Below are 18,970 nucleotides of genomic sequence, written 5' to 3' on the forward strand. Positions count from 1 at the left end.
ACTGATCTCTTCTCTATTGTGACCAGTGACAAGACTGAGAGAATGGCCTGAAGTTGTGTCAGGGGAGGTTTAGACTGGATATTAGAAAAAGGTTCTTCAACTGGAAGAGACCCTGTGGGTCCCTTCCAACTCAGGATATTCTGTGATTCTATGATTTCAGAAGATTTCTGAGTGCCATTTGCCCCTCCAGTAATGCTCCTGCCCTGGAATGTTCATTCTCCCAGGGATTAGGGCACACCTTTGGGATAGAGAATGCTGACAGACCACTCTGTAGAAAAACCTCCTAACCAACGAAGATGCTCCTTTTACTTAACAAAGCCAAGTCACTTCATCATACGAATCCCCTCCAGCTCCTTCGACGAGGTACTTTGAGCAGCCAGAAATAGGCAAAAGAGGAGAAATGACAACACTTACTACTTGTTTCTCAGCTGCCATCACTGCTGCCGCCGCGGCCACCGTCTGCCGGCCCAGGGCCGCGGTGTTGGTGCAGTCGGGCGGCGCCGCCTTCACGCCGGGCAGATAAACGGGCGGCGCGGCCTTGGGGGCTGTGCGCGAGTGGAACAGCGAGTGGTTACACGGGTAGGAAAAGGAACGGGAGGGATGTTGACTTGGCACCCTTTGTTTCCAGCCCACTTTGAACTGGTTATGGATAGGAGTTGCTGGTGGGTGGTATGGAGGTGGAGGAGGAGGCAATGGTGGATGGAAGGCCACGAAAGAGTCCAGTTCTGTAAACATGGTTTCTGCAGTGGGAGTACTGTTGATGCGACATCGTCCAGACTGTCTCACTGTCAGCAGTGGGCTTTCATCCCCAAATCGCTCATCAGGAAAGAACTTGTGAGGATTCTGCAAAGGTAAAAAAACACAGCATGTAAGAAGACAAAGTAGGAAGCCATTTAGAAAATCTCCTGAACTAACACTCTCAGAAACACGCTAATACTGTAACTGCTCGGCTGTGCTACATACAAGCTCACCAACACTCAAGGTGGCTACAGCTACCATGCAAAATACATTGGAGTTTTTTTAAAATAAGACAAGAAGCATCACATTCACTGTAAGTTGACCAACAAATGCATTTGCTTTAGCACCAGTGTATAAACAGAAGAGAGACTTTCAGTTTTCCAGTCCTGACATACACTGTGCAGACCTACAGCAAAGTTACCACTTCTTCTCCTCTCTGTTCTAAGAATAAATGATAATCTAGGTTTCAAGTTATGAGTTCTACCGTTCTCATCAACTCTCTCCTTAGCAGTTTTATTTTGTCCCCAAAATTTGTGTCAATAAGAGCCTCCTAAATGGCAATGACTCGAGAAAACTATTTATACATTGCACTTACAGCTTTATAAAATCACATGTATCAAATGCAACTGGTATTTGCACCTGGACAGTCACGCAAGCATTTCAAAGCACTTGTGCGCCTGCATGTATACACAGCAAGTACTCCTATTGCAAAGCACACAACCAGGTCCCTTCATGGTCTTGCACAGCCATTCTTCATACCTGCAGGAGCTCAGCAGCAGCATCAGAGAGCCCGAATTCCCGCAGCACACGGATCTGGATCTCGTAGCTGACGGTGGCACCCTCCCCACAGTTGAGAGCGTAGGCTCTCTGCACCTGCTCGGTGTGCCGCAGCTCCTGCAGCCGCTTGATCATCTCTTTCACAACCAGGAGATTGGGAACTGGAGGGGTAACAGAGAATGGGGTGGGGTAACAGAGAGTCCTTTTTTCCAACTGTGAGACAGTAAGTTGGATTGCAATGGTTAGATTTATTTGGAGGGAAAACTCCAACATCAGGCTGCCTTGGCGTTTTTGGTTTTTTTTTTAAGAAGCATTCTGCCAAAAACTGTTCAACTTACACATGTTCCATGGAGCATCATTAAGCCACATGGGATAACACACCTCACACAAATGATAAAAACATACACCACTTCTCCAGCTTCTGCTAGAATGAGCCAAATACAGCTTTCTTTGTAAACCCCTTATGATGCAGGAATTCCAGGATTTGAGGTGGGGGCAGGATATCTTAAATAACAACTGAATGTTCCCTCATGAATTGCACAGGCCAAGAATTCATTGATTTTTTTGGCATACACTTCATACTTCTAACACAGTCCCATAATCACAAGACCATAACACCAGGACGTAACTAGAGAAAGAGCATTTTACAAAAGTTACACGAACTGTAAGCCAACAAAAACCTGTTAAAATCATGTTGTTTTATGCAGTCATATTGAAATTATTTTTAAAAAACCATTCCAAAAGAAAGTCATGTATAATTTTGGGTATTTATCCTGTTGCAAAACTTTCTCATGTCATTTCTTACTCCTGTTTGATGATGAATGATATTTCTCTGTGGTGTTTCTGTCCTAAGGAAAACCTGCATATAAATAGAGAAGACAAATCCAGATCTCTGAGTGTGTAAGTCCTGGCATCTGACCCTTTACCAGCTTTACAAGTGTTATGTATTACCATGACCAGATGTCCGTAATGAAAGCTCATAAAAATTAAACAGATCATACAGAAAGAACAGTGTGAAAAGACATCTGCATTTCAGAGAAGGCGAAAATCCAACACCACACAACTACAACTGGTCCCAATTTCACAAAGTTTACACGGGTACATGAAGGAGAAATATATGTAGTGCAAAATACACGCCCCTCAGTTGAGTTCCTGTACTGAGAGGGGAGGGAAGGAACCCATTCTAACCAGTCTTCAAGGCTGGTAAATAAGTCTTCTATGCTAACCTTCACACACTAAATTCTTCTGAAAAATCCTGGTTTAGCAGTCAGATGTTTAGCTACAGCCAGCATTTTGCTAATACTTAAAGAAAAGGAGCTAAGAGAAGTCTGAGGCAGTTCTCCAAACTAGTAGGCATAAAAATGATATAAGGTCTTCATTAAAAAATACTGTCTTCTCAAACCCTGGTTTGTTTTGGGTTTTTTTTTTTTTTTGGTTGTTTTTTTTTTTTTTACAACTATTCATGTGAAAGACATGGAAGAAAGATTATGTGTATAAAAAAATACAATTCTCTTGGTTGCAAGATTTCTAATGCAGACTGAAACTGGAAAATGCGAAAAGAAACTCAACCACTTGCAGAACCTGGCCTCAAGTCAGAGCTGGCTTCAGCTGAACTCAATTTACAACAGTGCTGCAAAAAGAGCACTAAAACACATTGGCAGCAGATTTGTGCAAATACACTCCTCGGGCATTCCTAGGAGAAGCCAGGGACAGACGGGGAGCAGCCGAGCTGTGAAGCACTGCCTGTTCTGAGCCCGGCCCAAGGGCCACAGAGGTGATGCTGCCCAGCTCTCCCCCTGCATCCCCTGTGCTCCATCTATGCTCCATCTATGCTCCAGGATGGATTCCTGTACAGCTAAGAGTTTGGGACAGGCTATAATCTCCTCACATTAACTGGGCCCCATCTGCCCATTCTAGCAAAAAGGCACTGGCAAACCAATCAATTCTTTCGCTTAATGACAGGACTAAGCAAAGCAGACAGTTGCCAGGACACAATTCCTGCACTCCAACTACAGGCCAGGCTCAGAGCTCATATCTGTGTTCAAATCAAAGGACTGGCAGTAATTGCTACCTATTAAATTGTACAGAACCAAGTTGCAGGGCAGTTTCAGATTGGTCAAGTTGTCTCATGCTTGTCAACAGAGCCAGTTTTTTTAGGAACATGAGAACTTTGGCAAAACACTGAAGACCTCTGAGAACCTGTTGCCTTTTCTTTGGAAATTTGGATTGAGCAAAGTGTTATCAAAGTCCTATCTTATATTAAATACTTTATATTCAATTCATGCACAGTATATTTACACTTTTTTTGAGGAGGTTAGTCCAAGTACTATAATGCATTGCTGAGATGCTACAGTTTTGCTGAGAGCTCCAAATTCTAAACAAACAATTGATACTTTTATCAATTTTTTTCAAACACAAGTTTTCAGAAGCTCCTTTTTAGCTTTACCAAGTTTCTTTCCAGACTACAAGCAAATAGGTCAAAACCATTCTACAAATTTTCCTAGAAATCTTGTAACTAAACAGTGTTTCAAATCTTCCTAACATTTCAAATTAAATTATCTTGCAGCAATTTCAATCCATTACTTTTGTCCTGGCTCTAGCATCCGTAAGAACAGTTTATCTACTTCCTTTCAACATAGTTGACTGAAGACAGACATAATTGATATATAAAGAGCTTACAAAATGTGTAATGCCATAGGCACAGCGTTTCCCACTTCCTTTGCTGAATTAAAATTTAATCTTGGTTATTTAGCTACCTAATCCTCCCCTCCAAAACATCCACTGACACTTCCAACTTGTCATCAGGTGCAAGCTTTGCCAGTGTTTTCTCTATGCACACTGTGTATTAATGGGACAGGGGAAAGGCAGGAAGAGCTAGATGCTTTAGGAACTCCACTAGATACATTCTTCCAGTCTGACACCAAAAGATCATGTGCATAAATGACAAAATATATTTAGTATATATTTTCCTGGCTTGCCTATGGGGAATGTCACACCAATCATCCTGAAGTTAAGAGAGGCCAGATTTACTTGAGACTATTAAAATGTACTCTGACACATTCTAACACAAGGAACTAGATTAGTTTGGCGTCAAAGCTAAAGTGGATTTGGTAAATTGAAGTAAATGTGTTTTGAGTGCCCACTTCCAGTACTTTTCTGGCATACTTTGCTCAGTTGATTTCCTTACAAGTTACGTTCTCTGGCTTTTGATTTTTGAAAGAAATTTTCCAGGCTCACAGATCTTACCTATATTGGACAACTGGTCTGTAGAAAACTGAGAACCCTGTACAAAAGTCTGAGAATAGAGAGCCAGGCTCCAGCAAGTGTTTTACAGTGTTTAACCAGTCCAAGAGTTTTTTTCTCTAACTAGTTACTCTGCCACCAGTTAATAACTTCAGGACAGACCAAAGCAAAAGGACTATTCCTGGTGCAGAACTACACTCTGAGGACATGATGAATATCTGACACTCAGTCCCCCCAGGCCCAAGCGCCCACAGGAGATCACTGGGCATGGGAAGCACCAGCAGCTCACCTGGGATCTCGTTGGCTATGACTGAGGGAGGGCTGGTCTGGTTGGTGCTGACTTGCTGGTGGGTGATGACATGGCAGCACTGCGGCACCGCGTTGTTCACCATGTACAGCGTGTCGGGCACGTTGGACATCCGCACCATCCGCAGGCGAACGAGGTCGGTTTGCTCCACCATCATCTCATCCAGCACCGACTGCAACGACAGCCACAGAGCCTCGTGAAGGCACTGCACACACCCCACTGCCACTGCTGCAAGCACAGCCGCAGCGACACAAGTCCAGCCATGTCTACACCATAGTGACTTTGTCAGGTCGCAAACAACAGCTGGCTTTTCATCAGCATTTTCCATTCCATTTTCCACTCATGATCATATCTGAGTTTCAGAGCTAAGAGCAGGCAGGAGAATAGTTTGGGAAGGATACTTTGTTTATTTTAACCTGTCAGATGAGAACAGATCCTCTCAAGGCGAGACCCTCTGAACTTAAGACAATTAGTGCCTGCGAGTCTAAACTTTCTCTGCCATTGAGTGGAAGGCAATAGCCCGAAAATGAAACATTTTTCCTCAGACAACTTGAATAGAAGAAGACTTATGCCTACCCTTTGAAGATTCTTACTCAAGATCAAATTAATTGATTTGAAAAAATGGGAGACTAGCAGGGAAGTAAAGAAAAAAAATCAAAAATCACTAATTCATAATCTTTTCATTTTACAATAATTAAACTATCTATAGGAGGAGTAAAGTTACCAGAGACTACCCTTTAAGGGGTAGTCCTCCCTCTAAGGTTAAAAAGACTTAAAATGCTTAAAAAATATAAAGAGCATAATATGAAACCAGTTCTAATAGGTAGGAATTCTGACACGGGTATGGGTGTTGTCAGAATGCACTTTTTACTTTGGATAAATACTAAAGCACTCCCATAGCATATACCTGAAAACTAAGAGTCAGTTTTATTATATTTTTGTTAGTTTTAACAGTCCAAGATGCAAAGAGAACATTTTAACCAGCTAGTCTTCCTTTGCTATTTTAGCGCCACTTGGTGCTCTCTAACTGCTGTGCCCAAAATGCGAAGTAGTTTTACTTCTTCCCTCACAGAGGTTGTCAACAACATCTTATACCTTGAGAAAACATTTTCTCTCCTAGGCACAGGAAAAAAGTTCCTAATTCACCAGAGCAGATGTCAGAGTCTGTAGGTGATGTGGATGTACACAACTTCACCTAACCCTCTTGTTCTGCTGTCACTTGCACTGCTCGGACTCACAAACTCTCACCTCAAGTCAGAGCTACCTCAAGTGGTGGCACTGGTCAGTGACACAAAAGGCTCAGAACGTGGCACATTCCTGCCCCACACAGCACCATCTCCACCCTGCCACCAAATGTCATCACCAGAGACCCCACAAGATCTTCGGCTTGACAGTGTTCATGCAAGAAATTAAACAGGGAAGCAACTGCCCGAGAGGGAAACAAAGTTCACTGAAATTGGACACAGGATATTTACTGCATTTTGTGGAGGATCACAAGATTTTGGGTATGTTCTGATTCAAACAAGAAGATGAAATATCAGTCCTCTGCCGAGTGGAATAGCAGTTCCCCACCCAGCTCTGGTGGGAGCTGGGGAGCCTGAAAGAGCTGGGACCAAGGTTGCTGAGTAGCTGTAGACTGGGACTCTCAGGCTCTCACCTTGCCATCCGCCTGCCAGGAGGGCTGCCGAGGAGCTGGGCCGGCAAACTGGCTGGAAACCAGGGAGGTTTCCCTCAGAACGTTGCTTTGTTTCCGGTGGAATTTCATCAAGATCTGTCTCACAAACATTTCAATTTCGACAAAAAAAAATTTTGTTGAAATTTTTTCTGACCAGTTCTAGAGACTTGAGCCTGATGATCAATCTTGTAAGTCTTGTTAAACTGAAAATGTTAGTATTTTAGGCCAGTACATGTAAAGAGACACAAAACATCCCAAAATCTTTCCCTGTTTACAGAACCCCCTGATGACTCCAATCTGAGAACAGTCAAGTGTTGCTGATATTACCTTAGCCTCCTCCACATATGGCGAGAACAGTCTTGGCCGCACATATATTCCAGCATTTTTTTGCCGCAGCCAGGCATTTGACTTTCCACCTTCTGATGTTGGTAGCATGTCTGAAGGAGGAGTACTAATCAGGCCTCTCTTCATCTTTAAGAATCAAGAAAGAATTTTATGGTTTTTTAAATATTAAGATGGTAAAAAACTTGCATTAAATGCATGCTTTACACTGAATCCTTCCACCACTGATTTTTCTTTAGCCTTCTGATTGATTTAAAGAACACAAAACCTAACCAGAAAGAGTGTTATACATCTATTACTCTCAGTGATAACATTTTAGAAGTTAATCTTTAAAATAAATAAACAAAACCAACACCCACCAAAACAAAAAACCCCTCACACCTGAACACTGTAACATGTGAAGTACAAAGAACCCAGAGATGGTATTTGTATGAGACTACTGACTTACTGCATCACTCAGTACTTCACTGTTCATGGGTAAGATGTGCTCAATGCGGACAAAAGGTAAAAGTGGAGACAGGATCTCTCTCAGCTCTTCAATGTCAAGATCTCTCCTCTTCACACCTCTTTTATTCACACTGTGAGCAGTACCACTGAGTAAATTTGGCTCTGTGGGAAGGAACAAGACATCCTAAGTTTTCATCAGAAAGTTTAAAGAGGATAGCACGAGACACAGGGCTTACAGGAAGTTACAGAAAAGGAAGGCAAATTCTCATTTTATATCCGTACCGCTCCCCAGCAGCGTTCCACAATGCTAACAATCGAACATGGCACTTGGTGCTATGGTCTAGTTGACAGGGTGGTGGATTGGTCAAAACTTGGACTCCATGATCCTGGAGGTCTTTTCCAACCTAAATGATCCTGTGATTCTACCTCACGCCTTAAAATCTTATATGAAGCATCCATAGAGATAGTTTCAGTTTATACCAGCAGGGGTCATTGGTACAGCTGCCAGCTTCAAAGAGTAAGCCAAGCAGAAAACACAAACATAGCATTTGCAATAAACATTAGGAAAGTTCCATTAAGAGCTATGCTATGAAACAGTTGTACCTCCCTGCTAGCAGTTCCCCCAAGAACTCTATCCTGTAGCTCCTCTGCCTTTCCCCAGCAGTTTTCAAAGACACTTTCTACAAATTAAGGTCTGAAGAGTCCTCAGGACACATTATCCTAGCTTCCTTGTGTAACCCACCTCAGTAACATGGTGTCAAGGCCACTCAAATTGCTCCCATGGTCACAGGACACCTATTTGTAACAGAAGTGGCATCTTCCTGGAGACAGCAAGGTGACCATGAAGCACACAAGTGTATTTTAGGTACTGTGCCCAACCTGAATTTGACAGACTAGCTTCCCTCTTTGAGGAAACCTGCCAAACACACCCACCCCCCCTCAGTACACGCAGCTCAAGTTTTGGCCACAGCTCGTTACGTTCCCTAATGCTTTGTGGCATTTTATTTTAGTGACACCATCACACATTCAGAGCTGCAATATAAGGAGTGCCAGTGAGGAATTCAGATGAAATTACTAGACTAAATCTGGCCCTAATCTGACAGAAATCAGCATCGCTATTTCTGCTTTTGCTTAAAGTGTTATCTGATGATCCCAGATAAGATATGTGAGCTGTTTACTTAATGAATGCCAGAGCAAGAAGCTGTGCAGTGATCCCAAAGGAGCAGCTTCTGCCCCAGCCCAGGTCTGTTACTGCTTAACTGGCTCCATGATGTTCCAGTGTACCCCAGGACAAACATTTGGAAAATCCTGTTTTGGAAACAGATTAATACTTATTCAGGACACTAGAACCACATCCTTTAACTAACTTTTTCTTGCATTTCATAAAACACGTCCATGACAAAGCATTTGTATTGCAAGCAGTAACAGTGGATTTCAAAAGCATGGCCAGCCTTCCCAAGACAGTAGTTATACCAGTACTGCGCTGTTTTTACCCAGGCAGGTTCTTCCCTTTCTGTTCCTCTTCTGGCACAATATTATTGACACTTTGTAGTGCAGATGGAACTACAAGATCCTTGCATTTGTTATTTGAGACACCCATGTTTAACCTACTTCCCATATCCAACACATGTAAGATTGGCCTTGAAGTTACCACTGTAGCAATAACGTGCATCTAGGCTCATAAAAATACATTTACATCTACTTTGAGGAAAACACTGGTGCCACCAGAAAACATTTGTTGGCTTGTTTCTCACTGCAACAGATTCCTGTCAGAGAGACACACTCAAACTGAAGTGAAAGGCTGACACAGTAAACTAAGAGTAAGACTACTGTGAGAAGCCTGCATAACAAGATACTGCGGGGGGGTTTTATTTGATGAATTAGTTACAAGAAAAATAATTCTGAGACAACAGGAAACCAACCAGACTTCAAAATCAGACAGACACAGAGGTTGAAAGGACCTCTAAAAGTTTGGTTCAGTCACAATCAATGCCCTCTTCCCACACTTCCCCAGGTAAGGTACAACATATTGCCCTTCATTGCATCCAATTGGGATGTGAATACCTCCAAGGATGGAGACACCACAACTAATCGGGGCATCCTGTGCCAGTATCTGACCATCTTCACAACTTCTTGTATTTCAGTTAATGCCTGATTGCCTCTCATCTTATCCTGGGTGCAAAGAGAAAAGTGCTGCTGCTCTGTTTTCTTTGCTTCCTGCCATTAGATATTCATAGACTCTAAGATCCCCTCTAAGCCTTTTCTTCTTCAGGCTAAACAATCCCACTTCCCTCAGAATGCTGTGTTCTCATTTTAGATAACAAAATCTTTAAAGAAAGTAAGAGCATTTGCTTTGTTTTGACTACACTATGGACAAAGTAGATTGAATTTCCCTAAGTTACAGACCACTCACAAAATAGAACCACCATAAATTTTGGTTTATTTGGTTTAGTACTGCATGGTTTAAAGGATCCTCACCTCGATCTGCTATCCTCTTCATCAACTGGTGTTCTCCCCATTTAATCAGATATTTAAGAATATCTTGTTCACTTGCCTGTAGAAAGAGGAAGTCAGTAATCTGCATATGCTTAATGTCACATGCACACAAATATAAGAAAAAAAAAATCACAGGTCTTTTACAGCTCAAAAGAAACACAGTTGTACCTAAGCATGAAGTATTTGCATTTTATGATCTGCTTAACACTTTCTCCTAATATTTTAAGCTCTGCTAAGGTATATCACCACCATAATTTCTAGATTCATATTACTTACTGAATCCCTAGGAAGAGGAACAAGATTTGTACAGAAGGAAAAATTTTATTTAGTACGGAAACTTACAGGTATAAAGTTTGAATTACTAAATTTAATTAAAAGGCACAGATCTACCTCTGGGTGTTTCAAGCTTTTGTTTAACATTACAAATTCAGCAATATAAGCTCTCATGGAAGATCAACAGTACTGTTAACTGTAATTTTTGAAACGTTTCAAGTAAAAAAAAAAACTTTAAAAAAACAGTTTAAATAATCTCTAGCACATCATCCTTTACAAAAAAGATTGAAATGAATGCAGTTAAAAAAAACACATAGTAATCTTTAAGCTATTAAAGGGTGGTCATCATTATAAAGATATCTCCCCTGAAGAGCAACGGCAGCAAAAATCCAGAATCTTTTTGCTGGCCAGTATGGTTCTCTCTCCCTAAAACCACACAATCACTGAAGGCAAGTCACACATACACAAAAAAAATCTGCAATACTTGTCAAAGAAGGTATTTTTCTCTCTCCATGAAAATAAATTGAGTTTTCTGAACCATTTCTTCTTTATTAGCTCCCACTGCCCCAAATTAGCATGTGTTTTGTACAGCAAAACTACTCCCACCATGTAATTTTATAAATCTCCTAAACAGGCAAGGCAAACGTTAGGTTCAGAAATGCTTTGCTTAAAATAATTTGCATCCATTTATAAACTATTATTAGACTTCTAAGCAACAGCATAGACCACATTTGGGTTGTGTTACAAGCCAAGAACAAAACAATTTTCTTAATCGCTACTTCCATTTCATTTTTTTTACATATTATAGGAGTGCTTAGTGTGTACCAGCCCTCTTCAGCCTACAATTTAAAATCAACTACTCCCAAGCATTTCCTAGTAATGGTATAATACATCCTGCTTCTAGCAGGACCAGCTGTATTGTGCATTGCAGGTTACCTGTAAATAGTCAGACTGAATGGCTGTGAGCAGGTGGTCCTTGCTGAGTTCGTAGAAGACCTCTGAAGTCATGACCTGGGTAAACTCCTCACAGAGGAAATGCAGTGCCTGGCGATGCACCCACTTGGAGCCGTAGGGCTGAGAGCTCCACTTCAGAATGGCAATTAAGGTGTCCAGTGAGATGCTCTCAGCAATAATATCTTCACAGCCTAAGAAACAAGGTCAACAATCAACAACGTTGTTAGAGGCACTTTGACCCTAAAGGAATAATACATGTGGCTAAATCTGTAATAGAAAGGGTTATATACACCCAGTGAGAATAAAGCCAGGTGCCCTACAGATCAAAGTTGAAAACAAGTTTATATTTTGTCTAAGAGTATAATAATTTTAACAGCAGTTTATGATTCCAACTATACAGTTATTTACTTTTTAAAGGCACATGAAGCATCATGGTTGCTAGCATGCCTGGATAAACAACTGGAAAGCTAGTTCAACCCAGTCAGAACCCCCTCTGGTTATCTGAGTGTTTAGCACATTTTAACATTCAGAATTTGAGTCACAACTGTTCATAGCAGATTCGCAGAAACCCATGAACTGTAACAAAGGTGGGATTTCTGCCTGCATCACTTGGCTCATGGGCCCTCCTGAGACAGACCAAGCAGAGGAGAAGAACCACAAGCTGTAACAGTGTTGGTACTCAGCCACTCGGTACAGGATGAGGGCAGCAAAGCATCATTTTCCGACTCACAGAGAAGGCAGGAAGCGGTGGATGGCTGCTCCAGGCCACCACAATGGCATCAGTACCCAGCAAGGCACAGAGGGTGGCAGAACAGGGAGCACATTCTATGACAGGGAAGCAGAAGGGAGATTTATGGAGAGTCTGTTACAGTTTCTGCCTACCCACTGCGTTATTAGGATCTACACTTTCACAGGATACACATCTTCTGAAGGAGAGAGAGTACAGTTAAAATTGCTGAAGGGAAATGGAGCTGATTTGAAAGAAATGAGGGAAGACGCACTGCGGGAGGGCTGACAACACAGGTACTTGGGACTACAGAGCTAAGAGAGATGGTACTACAACGTTGATAACTTCAAATCTCCACCAGCACTTTGTTGATTTCATTTGTACTTCTGGTTTAGCACAGATAGCAATTTAAAGAAAAAAATTCTCAGAATTATACATTCCAGTCTCAACCCACTGCAGCCACAAAATTACAGCTGTGCTTATGCCTATAAGAGGTCCCCAGACAGCTCAGAACTACATGTCTACCCTGCAATTTTACTTCTTATACATCATCATTTTTCTCTCAGTTTCAAAGATACCTAAAAATTAAATGCTGTTGTTTAGGGATATGTATTACATTACTGAGCTCTTGAACTAAGCCGAGTAAAAAAGTTTTTAATAGTAATCTCAACCCTAGTCAAGACAAAGACAGGTCTCCTGATGCCACCTATTTTTCCACTGGTGACATACAGATAAAATGCACTAGCAACAATTACCAGAAATAAAAGAAAAATCTTACTTTTCTACATAGGACAGCATTCAGAATATACAGTGTTCATTCCATTTCCATTGTAACTAGTAATGTGAAAGACATGTTTTTAAGGAGTAGGTAGTAACAAGAGAACAAGCTTCTTCAAGTAGGATGGAATCTGTCAAAGGAGCTACTACTTAGAAGTAAAGCCACTAAAATGAGAATTTAAACAGGAGAGTTAGGAAGGTGGTAGAAAACAACAGTTTAAATATGAGACCGGTTATAAAATTACCTGTCTTATTAGAAACATGCATTTGTACCCAATACTATAACAACCACAATGTGGTAATTGTAAGAACAATATTCTACCAATAAAATTTTCTAAGCTTTTCAGGAATATGCCTGAATGTATACACAGTTTTGGACACAATCTTTATTAAATTTCTAAAGCAATTAATAAGGGTAATCTCTGTCCCCCAACAGGAATGCATTTTACACCAGTTCATATTTAAACAAAACTTTCTTAACAAGCAGCTGGATGATTTTCTTTTTCACATGTCTGATTCACCTGAGAAAAGGAAGACTGAATGCAGCCATTGACAGAAAGGCTACCCAAAGCACACACATTTCTGACTGATGCACCACATGCAGCATTACACTTTGCATCCCCAGACAGACTCTCCATTTGCTTCTGGCAAAGGGGTGAGTGGCGAGTTATGTTTCAACGCAACTGCTTTGTCCTTCACCATTACTGAAATAGTATGGCACTTCTCAGAGCCACCTAACTCCATGAGGTTACACATTACCATTACTACTGCTAGTAACAATTGATGCCTCTTTATAGATACTGACCTCTAACATGCAGGGCAAGCACTGGCCTTAAGTGCCCAGGGCACAGGCAACAAAGATGGGTTGGAACACCACTCCAGTCATCACCGGTACAGGTAAGAGCAGAGCATGAGAACTGTTCTGAAGTACACTCTGTATGAAACTGCCCCCTCTAGATGGGGGAATTCCCCAGATTCCTAAAGGATGAAGTCTTAAGTCTTAAAAAGTTCTGGTCAAGAATCTGAGAAAGAGCCTTAAACAAACAATCAAGAAACAACTAAACCATCCAAACCCCAACTTTTCATCAAAAAAAGAGCTCAAAATACTTCAGCATATGTCAGAAACACAAGTAAATGAAGTCTGAAGCTTCCCACTTCAGGATCCATTTTTACCCAAACACCAAAGGGCTGACATGGCATTTAACTTTGTCATGCGAATCTCTCTCAGCTTTCCTTTTGGGGCTCAAGAAAGGAAAACGTTAAGTTAGCTAGCAGTAATACTGGCATGTGAATGAAAGCAGTGATTAGTTGCAATTTGCTTAAGAGAGGAGTTTGACTCCCATGAACAAGAAACAAAATCGTTTGAAACCATTATTTAGGGTCATCTGCACTCAGCCCTCCCCACTAAATCCTAACACAGTTTTTTGAATGCAATTATTCTGCTTGCATGCAAGCTGACTTCAGCAGAAACTGAGGAAACTGCATTCCCCTGAACACTAAACATCACACGTAAGGACTGTTCCATTTCAAAGGCAGTAAAGTAAACCCATACACTGAAAACAGTCATCAGGAAACTCAAACTACAAGAGCAGAGACTTATCTCAAAATTAATGCCATTCCTAGTATTTCATCTGATATTTATTTTTGAAGTAAAGATGCCTGTCCCCTGAAAAGACACCAGAAATGCAGATCCAAAGATCTGAGCAACACCGATTTATAGAAACAGTTCATTAGCTCAGTCTCAGTTCTTCTGTCAAGTTCAATTATTGCACAACTAACAATAATATGACATCAGGTGAAAAGCTCATTAAAGATGACTAGCAAATAAAACAGTTTTTTTTTTCTTTTTCCTAAGTAATTTTAGCAATGGGTCAGAAGTGTGGGATTATTAAAAGTATTTCTTCTGAAGTAAGCATAAGGTAATAATTAAAGGGTTTTTTGAGCTTCTAAATAAATTGGGGCAACCCAATTCTAGCTATGGAAGGAATCCAACTTCCTTTCTTCTTTGGCAGAAGCTTTTTCTGCTTTAACAATCAGCCATTTGGCAAAAAAAGTAGTCATCTAATAGCCACAATATTGCTCTTCACAGTGGAATAGAGTGTTTTTTCTTGTGAATACTACTTTTTAATACTCAGGCAGCAACAGCCTTCCTGAGATCCATCTGCAGTGTCCCACAATCTTCTGTGACCATAACTATCCTTCGGAAAGTCAACCCGGAATCTACAAAAAGGAAAGACAACTACCACATTTTGCACAAATTATGCTATTCCATGCACTTCTTTTGCTGGATGCCAATGGACCCTGCTTACCATCAAGTCCTGTCTGCTTCCACAGTTCTTTCTCAAATGCAGTCCCACAGTCCTTCCAGAGAGAAACAGCTTGAGCCCATGTTTAGCATTCTAGCTAGTGGCTTGGGATCAGGACAGTTGATAGATCTACTGAAGACAAGTTAACTGCCTTCAACAATTAGCAAAAGTGGCATTAAGCAAAGCTTTTACTACAAAACTGTTAGCTTGATTTAATTCATTCTGTGGTGAAGACTTTCCTCCTAAACTTGTGCACACCAGCAGAGCCAATGAAAAAAACCGCAGTAAGAATTCATCTGATCACTGAATAGATTCTAGATTCCAGTTCAACGCTTTTTGTCACATTAGGAGAGACCATGCTGGCAATCACAGGAATCATAGTTTATGATTTTTTTTAATGTGTATTTAATACTGCTACCATAGGATCCCTGGCATTTCAGTATTTCAGCCCTCCTAAGATCAAGAGTACTGTTGATGTCAGGCAATATCTGCTTCGAGATCAAAGCTGTGCTACTGAATATGGCTTTACAATAAAGTTTCTAAGTTCTTGTCAAGAGTAAACTCAACGTCTAAAATAAAAGCAAAGGAAAGCAAAAAGTCAGAAATTGAGTTATTTTTTGTCAGTCTTACTTTAGAAAACTTCTTTGAATCAGGTGACAGAAAAGGTTCTCAGGCAAAACTATTTCATAAGGTCCCAGTATCCAAAAGCCTATCACAGTAAAATATTCTGTATCATCACCTCAGTGGGACTATTCGTGACAGTGGGCAACAGGGCCAAGATGCAGTAGCAGATTGACATATGTAATATAGCTAGCTAATAAAACTAATATGCCTGAAGTCAAACTTCCCTGCAACAGCAGGGCAGTACAGTAGGACTGGAAGTGGAGAGTATTTTAACAATGTGTGATGAACAGGACCAGGGAACTGGTTTTAGTAACTGTGCTACAGACGAGCAAGGGATAAGTGATATTAAACCAAATCTTGGTGAGTCAATGTGTAAAAATAATTGCACCAGTACAGTTGACACAGAGCAGTAAGGTAGCATGAAGACAGAAAAACTGCAGCAGAGGGCAGAACCAGGCAGGCAGAGCACAGAAATTTTCTATTAAGGGATGTGCTCCATCCTCCTGGAGAGGACGGAGCACATAATCCTCATAGCCTCTGTGAAAGCCCTGAAGAGCTTCACTTTTGACAGTAACAACTACCAGAGCACCCCTAAGAGCAGTGTCAGTCCTATTAGGTACACATGGGTTTCGGTATGATCAACTCTACTGACCAGATATGCTTGCTGATTAGTTCATTGACTCAAATTAGTTCATTCAAAGATCCATTTCAGTTTCTCTTGAAAGATAAGTGACAATCCTCAGCTAAAACAAACTAAGATGAAGGCAGAAGAAATTCCAGATAAAGGCAGTCCTGCTTTACCTGGATGGTAAAGATCCATTGCACTTACTCATACTATCACTGTCTTCACCATAGGGAAACTACCTATTAAATCACAATAGTCAGAAAAAGGAGTATCACTGTGGATGGGAAAATTTCCATGGAAATAGTCAAAGCTGAAGCATCTGCTAAAACTGAAGAAAAATTACAACATCTGGATACTTAGAAAGGTCCCTGAAGACAAATCAAACTAAAATCTGTTGAAAATAAAACCAGCTGATCAGAAGCTTTAAAATACATCAACTTCACTTGACACTCAGTTACAAACACTCAGGCAAAACCAACTGCAAGTGAGAAAAATGAACTGGAAAGAGTATCCAGTCTTAACATAATAAGCCCAAAATATTTTCCACGAAACCAAGGAGACAAGCTTTCCCAAGTTTGCAATTGGCCAGCAGGAGTGAACTGAAACAAAAAACTTTAGCCGAGGGTGTGGAAATCTAGAGAAGAAACTTAAGACATCAGCTAGCCAGCTGATGGGATCAGTCAGTACTTGGGCAGAACTGGACACCCGCTGCACCACAGAATGGAAAAACACTGCCAGAAGTCCAAGCTCAGAGACTTCAGGAGAACTGCCTGCTCAGTGGCCTCCAACACCTACACAATGTGGTCTTTACCACATCTAGAAGGCAGATGTTTGAGTGGCAGCTTCCAGCATAGGAGTCTCTTAGCTGTGAAATGAGGGAATAGGATGGACATTACTGAAATTAAGATCTCCCATCTACCTCATGTTAAGTATCATAATAAGTGAGGACAAGATGCTACAATTAAGTCAGAAACAAGAACAGCGGTCATGACTAAAGCACATCTTTAAGTGATCTCAGTCACGTGGAGGCATATAGTTTTCCCTGGCCAAATAAACTCCCTTTTAATTTTGATTATAAGATTATATCCCAACAGTTCTTCCGTGTCTGCACAGTACCAATGACCTAAACATGAACTCTGCAAATTAAGTATGAAACTATTAGATTCTGACTCCACTGGCATACACAGATTTACAGAGTGCTTACTACTTTCTCCTGTAGCTAGGGAATGCAGCACCAATTTGTAAAATCCTAATTAGGTGAAGTTAACATCTAGAATTTCAATATCTGAAGGAGTGCCAAACCTACATTTTCTGGTATTTGATAATTTAACAGATTTCAACACTTGCTGATTTCACTGCATTTCTCCCTTACGTATAACAACAGCGTAACCCCGCAATCTCACTACTTTTGTGGTCAGAAAAGTAGTGGAAAGAAGACCTCTAATGGAAAGAAGAAAACCTCTGAATGCCACTGCATCCCTCTACCTCTTTCCTACGACCACCCCCAAAACACTGCAGCTCAGTTCATCCAGAGGGCCACCAAGACCGAGCCTGCACTGCTGCACCCGCTGGGTCCAGTCACTTAAGCGTGCTGCTGAGATGCAAGCCCAGTGCAGCTCCTGCTGCTGCCTTTCTTTTTACTCTCCTAGATGTAGTACTGGGGGAACATTTCCAGGAAAAAGTAGAGATCTTGTTACCACTGACTCATGGAATATACATTCCAGAGCAGCACCGTGCTGTAGTGCATTACTGAAAAGAGTGCCAGTTTAGGACATGCTGATCCAAGCGAGCTCAACTTAAAGCGAGCAGAGACAAACTCAACATCAAATAAAATACCAGCTCATTTTTCAGTATTTACTAACATAAAAAATAAAAGCCATTTTCTTATCTATAAGTTATACCTAAGTTTCTCTTGAAAGTTCTCTGTCACTGCTTTTCTGCTTTGCTATAACTGACACTTTGTCACCAGATCTCCAGATCACAGTTGTTCCAGTTTAGGTTTCCAGTCTGACGAAAAGAATTGTAGCCTGTTCATTTATGAAACAGTGCACACTTATTCAGTGTCTCACTGAGGGTTTCATTCACCATCTAATTCTCTCATTAGTATTCCCTGAGCACGTTAAATCCTTTTAGCACTTGTATATATGTGCACACACCAAAACTGAGACACTCCATCACCTCTTGAATTTCATTGCATTTTCCTTTCTGGCTTTCAGCTGATCTACAGAGTTGTTCTCAAGTACTGTTAGCTTGTGCATATCATAAAGAAATTAACTTAATTCCATAGTTCAACTACAGTAAAACTTCTTGCCCCTTCTGAAACATTAAGTTTCTAGGTGTACTGAGAAGGAAACAACAAAAAAAAGGAAAGATGCAGATAGACAAGAGAGGGTCTGAAAGAGTTCCAAGATGTTGATGGAGAACTTAGACTATGAGGAAAGACTGAAGGAAGTTAGGTCTCTTCTCCCTCAAGAACAGAAGGCTCAGGGGACCTTGCCACAGTATTCCCAGACCTTGAGCTACTGTAGGGCAGCTACAAAGAGGACAGAAGTTCTCTTGTCACAAGCAGGGACATGAAGAGAACAAGGGGCAAGAGGTGTAAGTTGCACTGGAAAATATCACAAAACAAGATGTTTTTGCAATGAGAACAATCATTTCA

The 18,970-nt window shown here is 41.0% G+C and overlaps 1 protein-coding gene across 2 annotated transcripts in view; it reads right to left on the bottom strand.

Annotated features, from left to right (window-relative positions):
- BTBD7 (BTB domain containing 7) overlaps positions 1-18,970 on the bottom strand; it is a 51,800-nt gene that overhangs the window by 6,519 nt on the left and 26,311 nt on the right. Inside the window, exons 4-11 of one of the 2 annotated variants that reach the window (XM_066188709.1) lie at positions 11,235-11,443; positions 10,008-10,083; positions 7,531-7,691; positions 7,068-7,211; positions 6,723-6,836; positions 5,048-5,237; positions 1,498-1,676; positions 415-843 (exon numbers count right to left, since the gene is read on the bottom strand). In XM_066188709.1, the coding sequence (XP_066044806.1) occupies positions 415-843; positions 1,498-1,676; positions 5,048-5,237; positions 6,723-6,836; positions 7,068-7,211; positions 7,531-7,691; positions 10,008-10,083; positions 11,235-11,443 (1,502 nt within the window). The remainder of the gene's footprint in view (positions 1-414; positions 844-1,497; positions 1,677-5,047; positions 5,238-6,722; positions 6,837-7,067; positions 7,212-7,530; positions 7,692-10,007; positions 10,084-11,234; positions 11,444-18,970) is intronic. The other variant, XM_066188710.1, reaches the window with a different exon arrangement.

This window comes from Chamaea fasciata, unplaced genomic scaffold (assembly GCF_029207755.1).
Source record: "Chamaea fasciata isolate MVZ Bird 193981 ecotype frontalis unplaced genomic scaffold, bChaFas1.0.hap1 SCAF_7, whole genome shotgun sequence".
NCBI classification, from domain to species: Eukaryota; Metazoa; Chordata; class Aves; order Passeriformes; family Sylviidae; genus Chamaea; species Chamaea fasciata.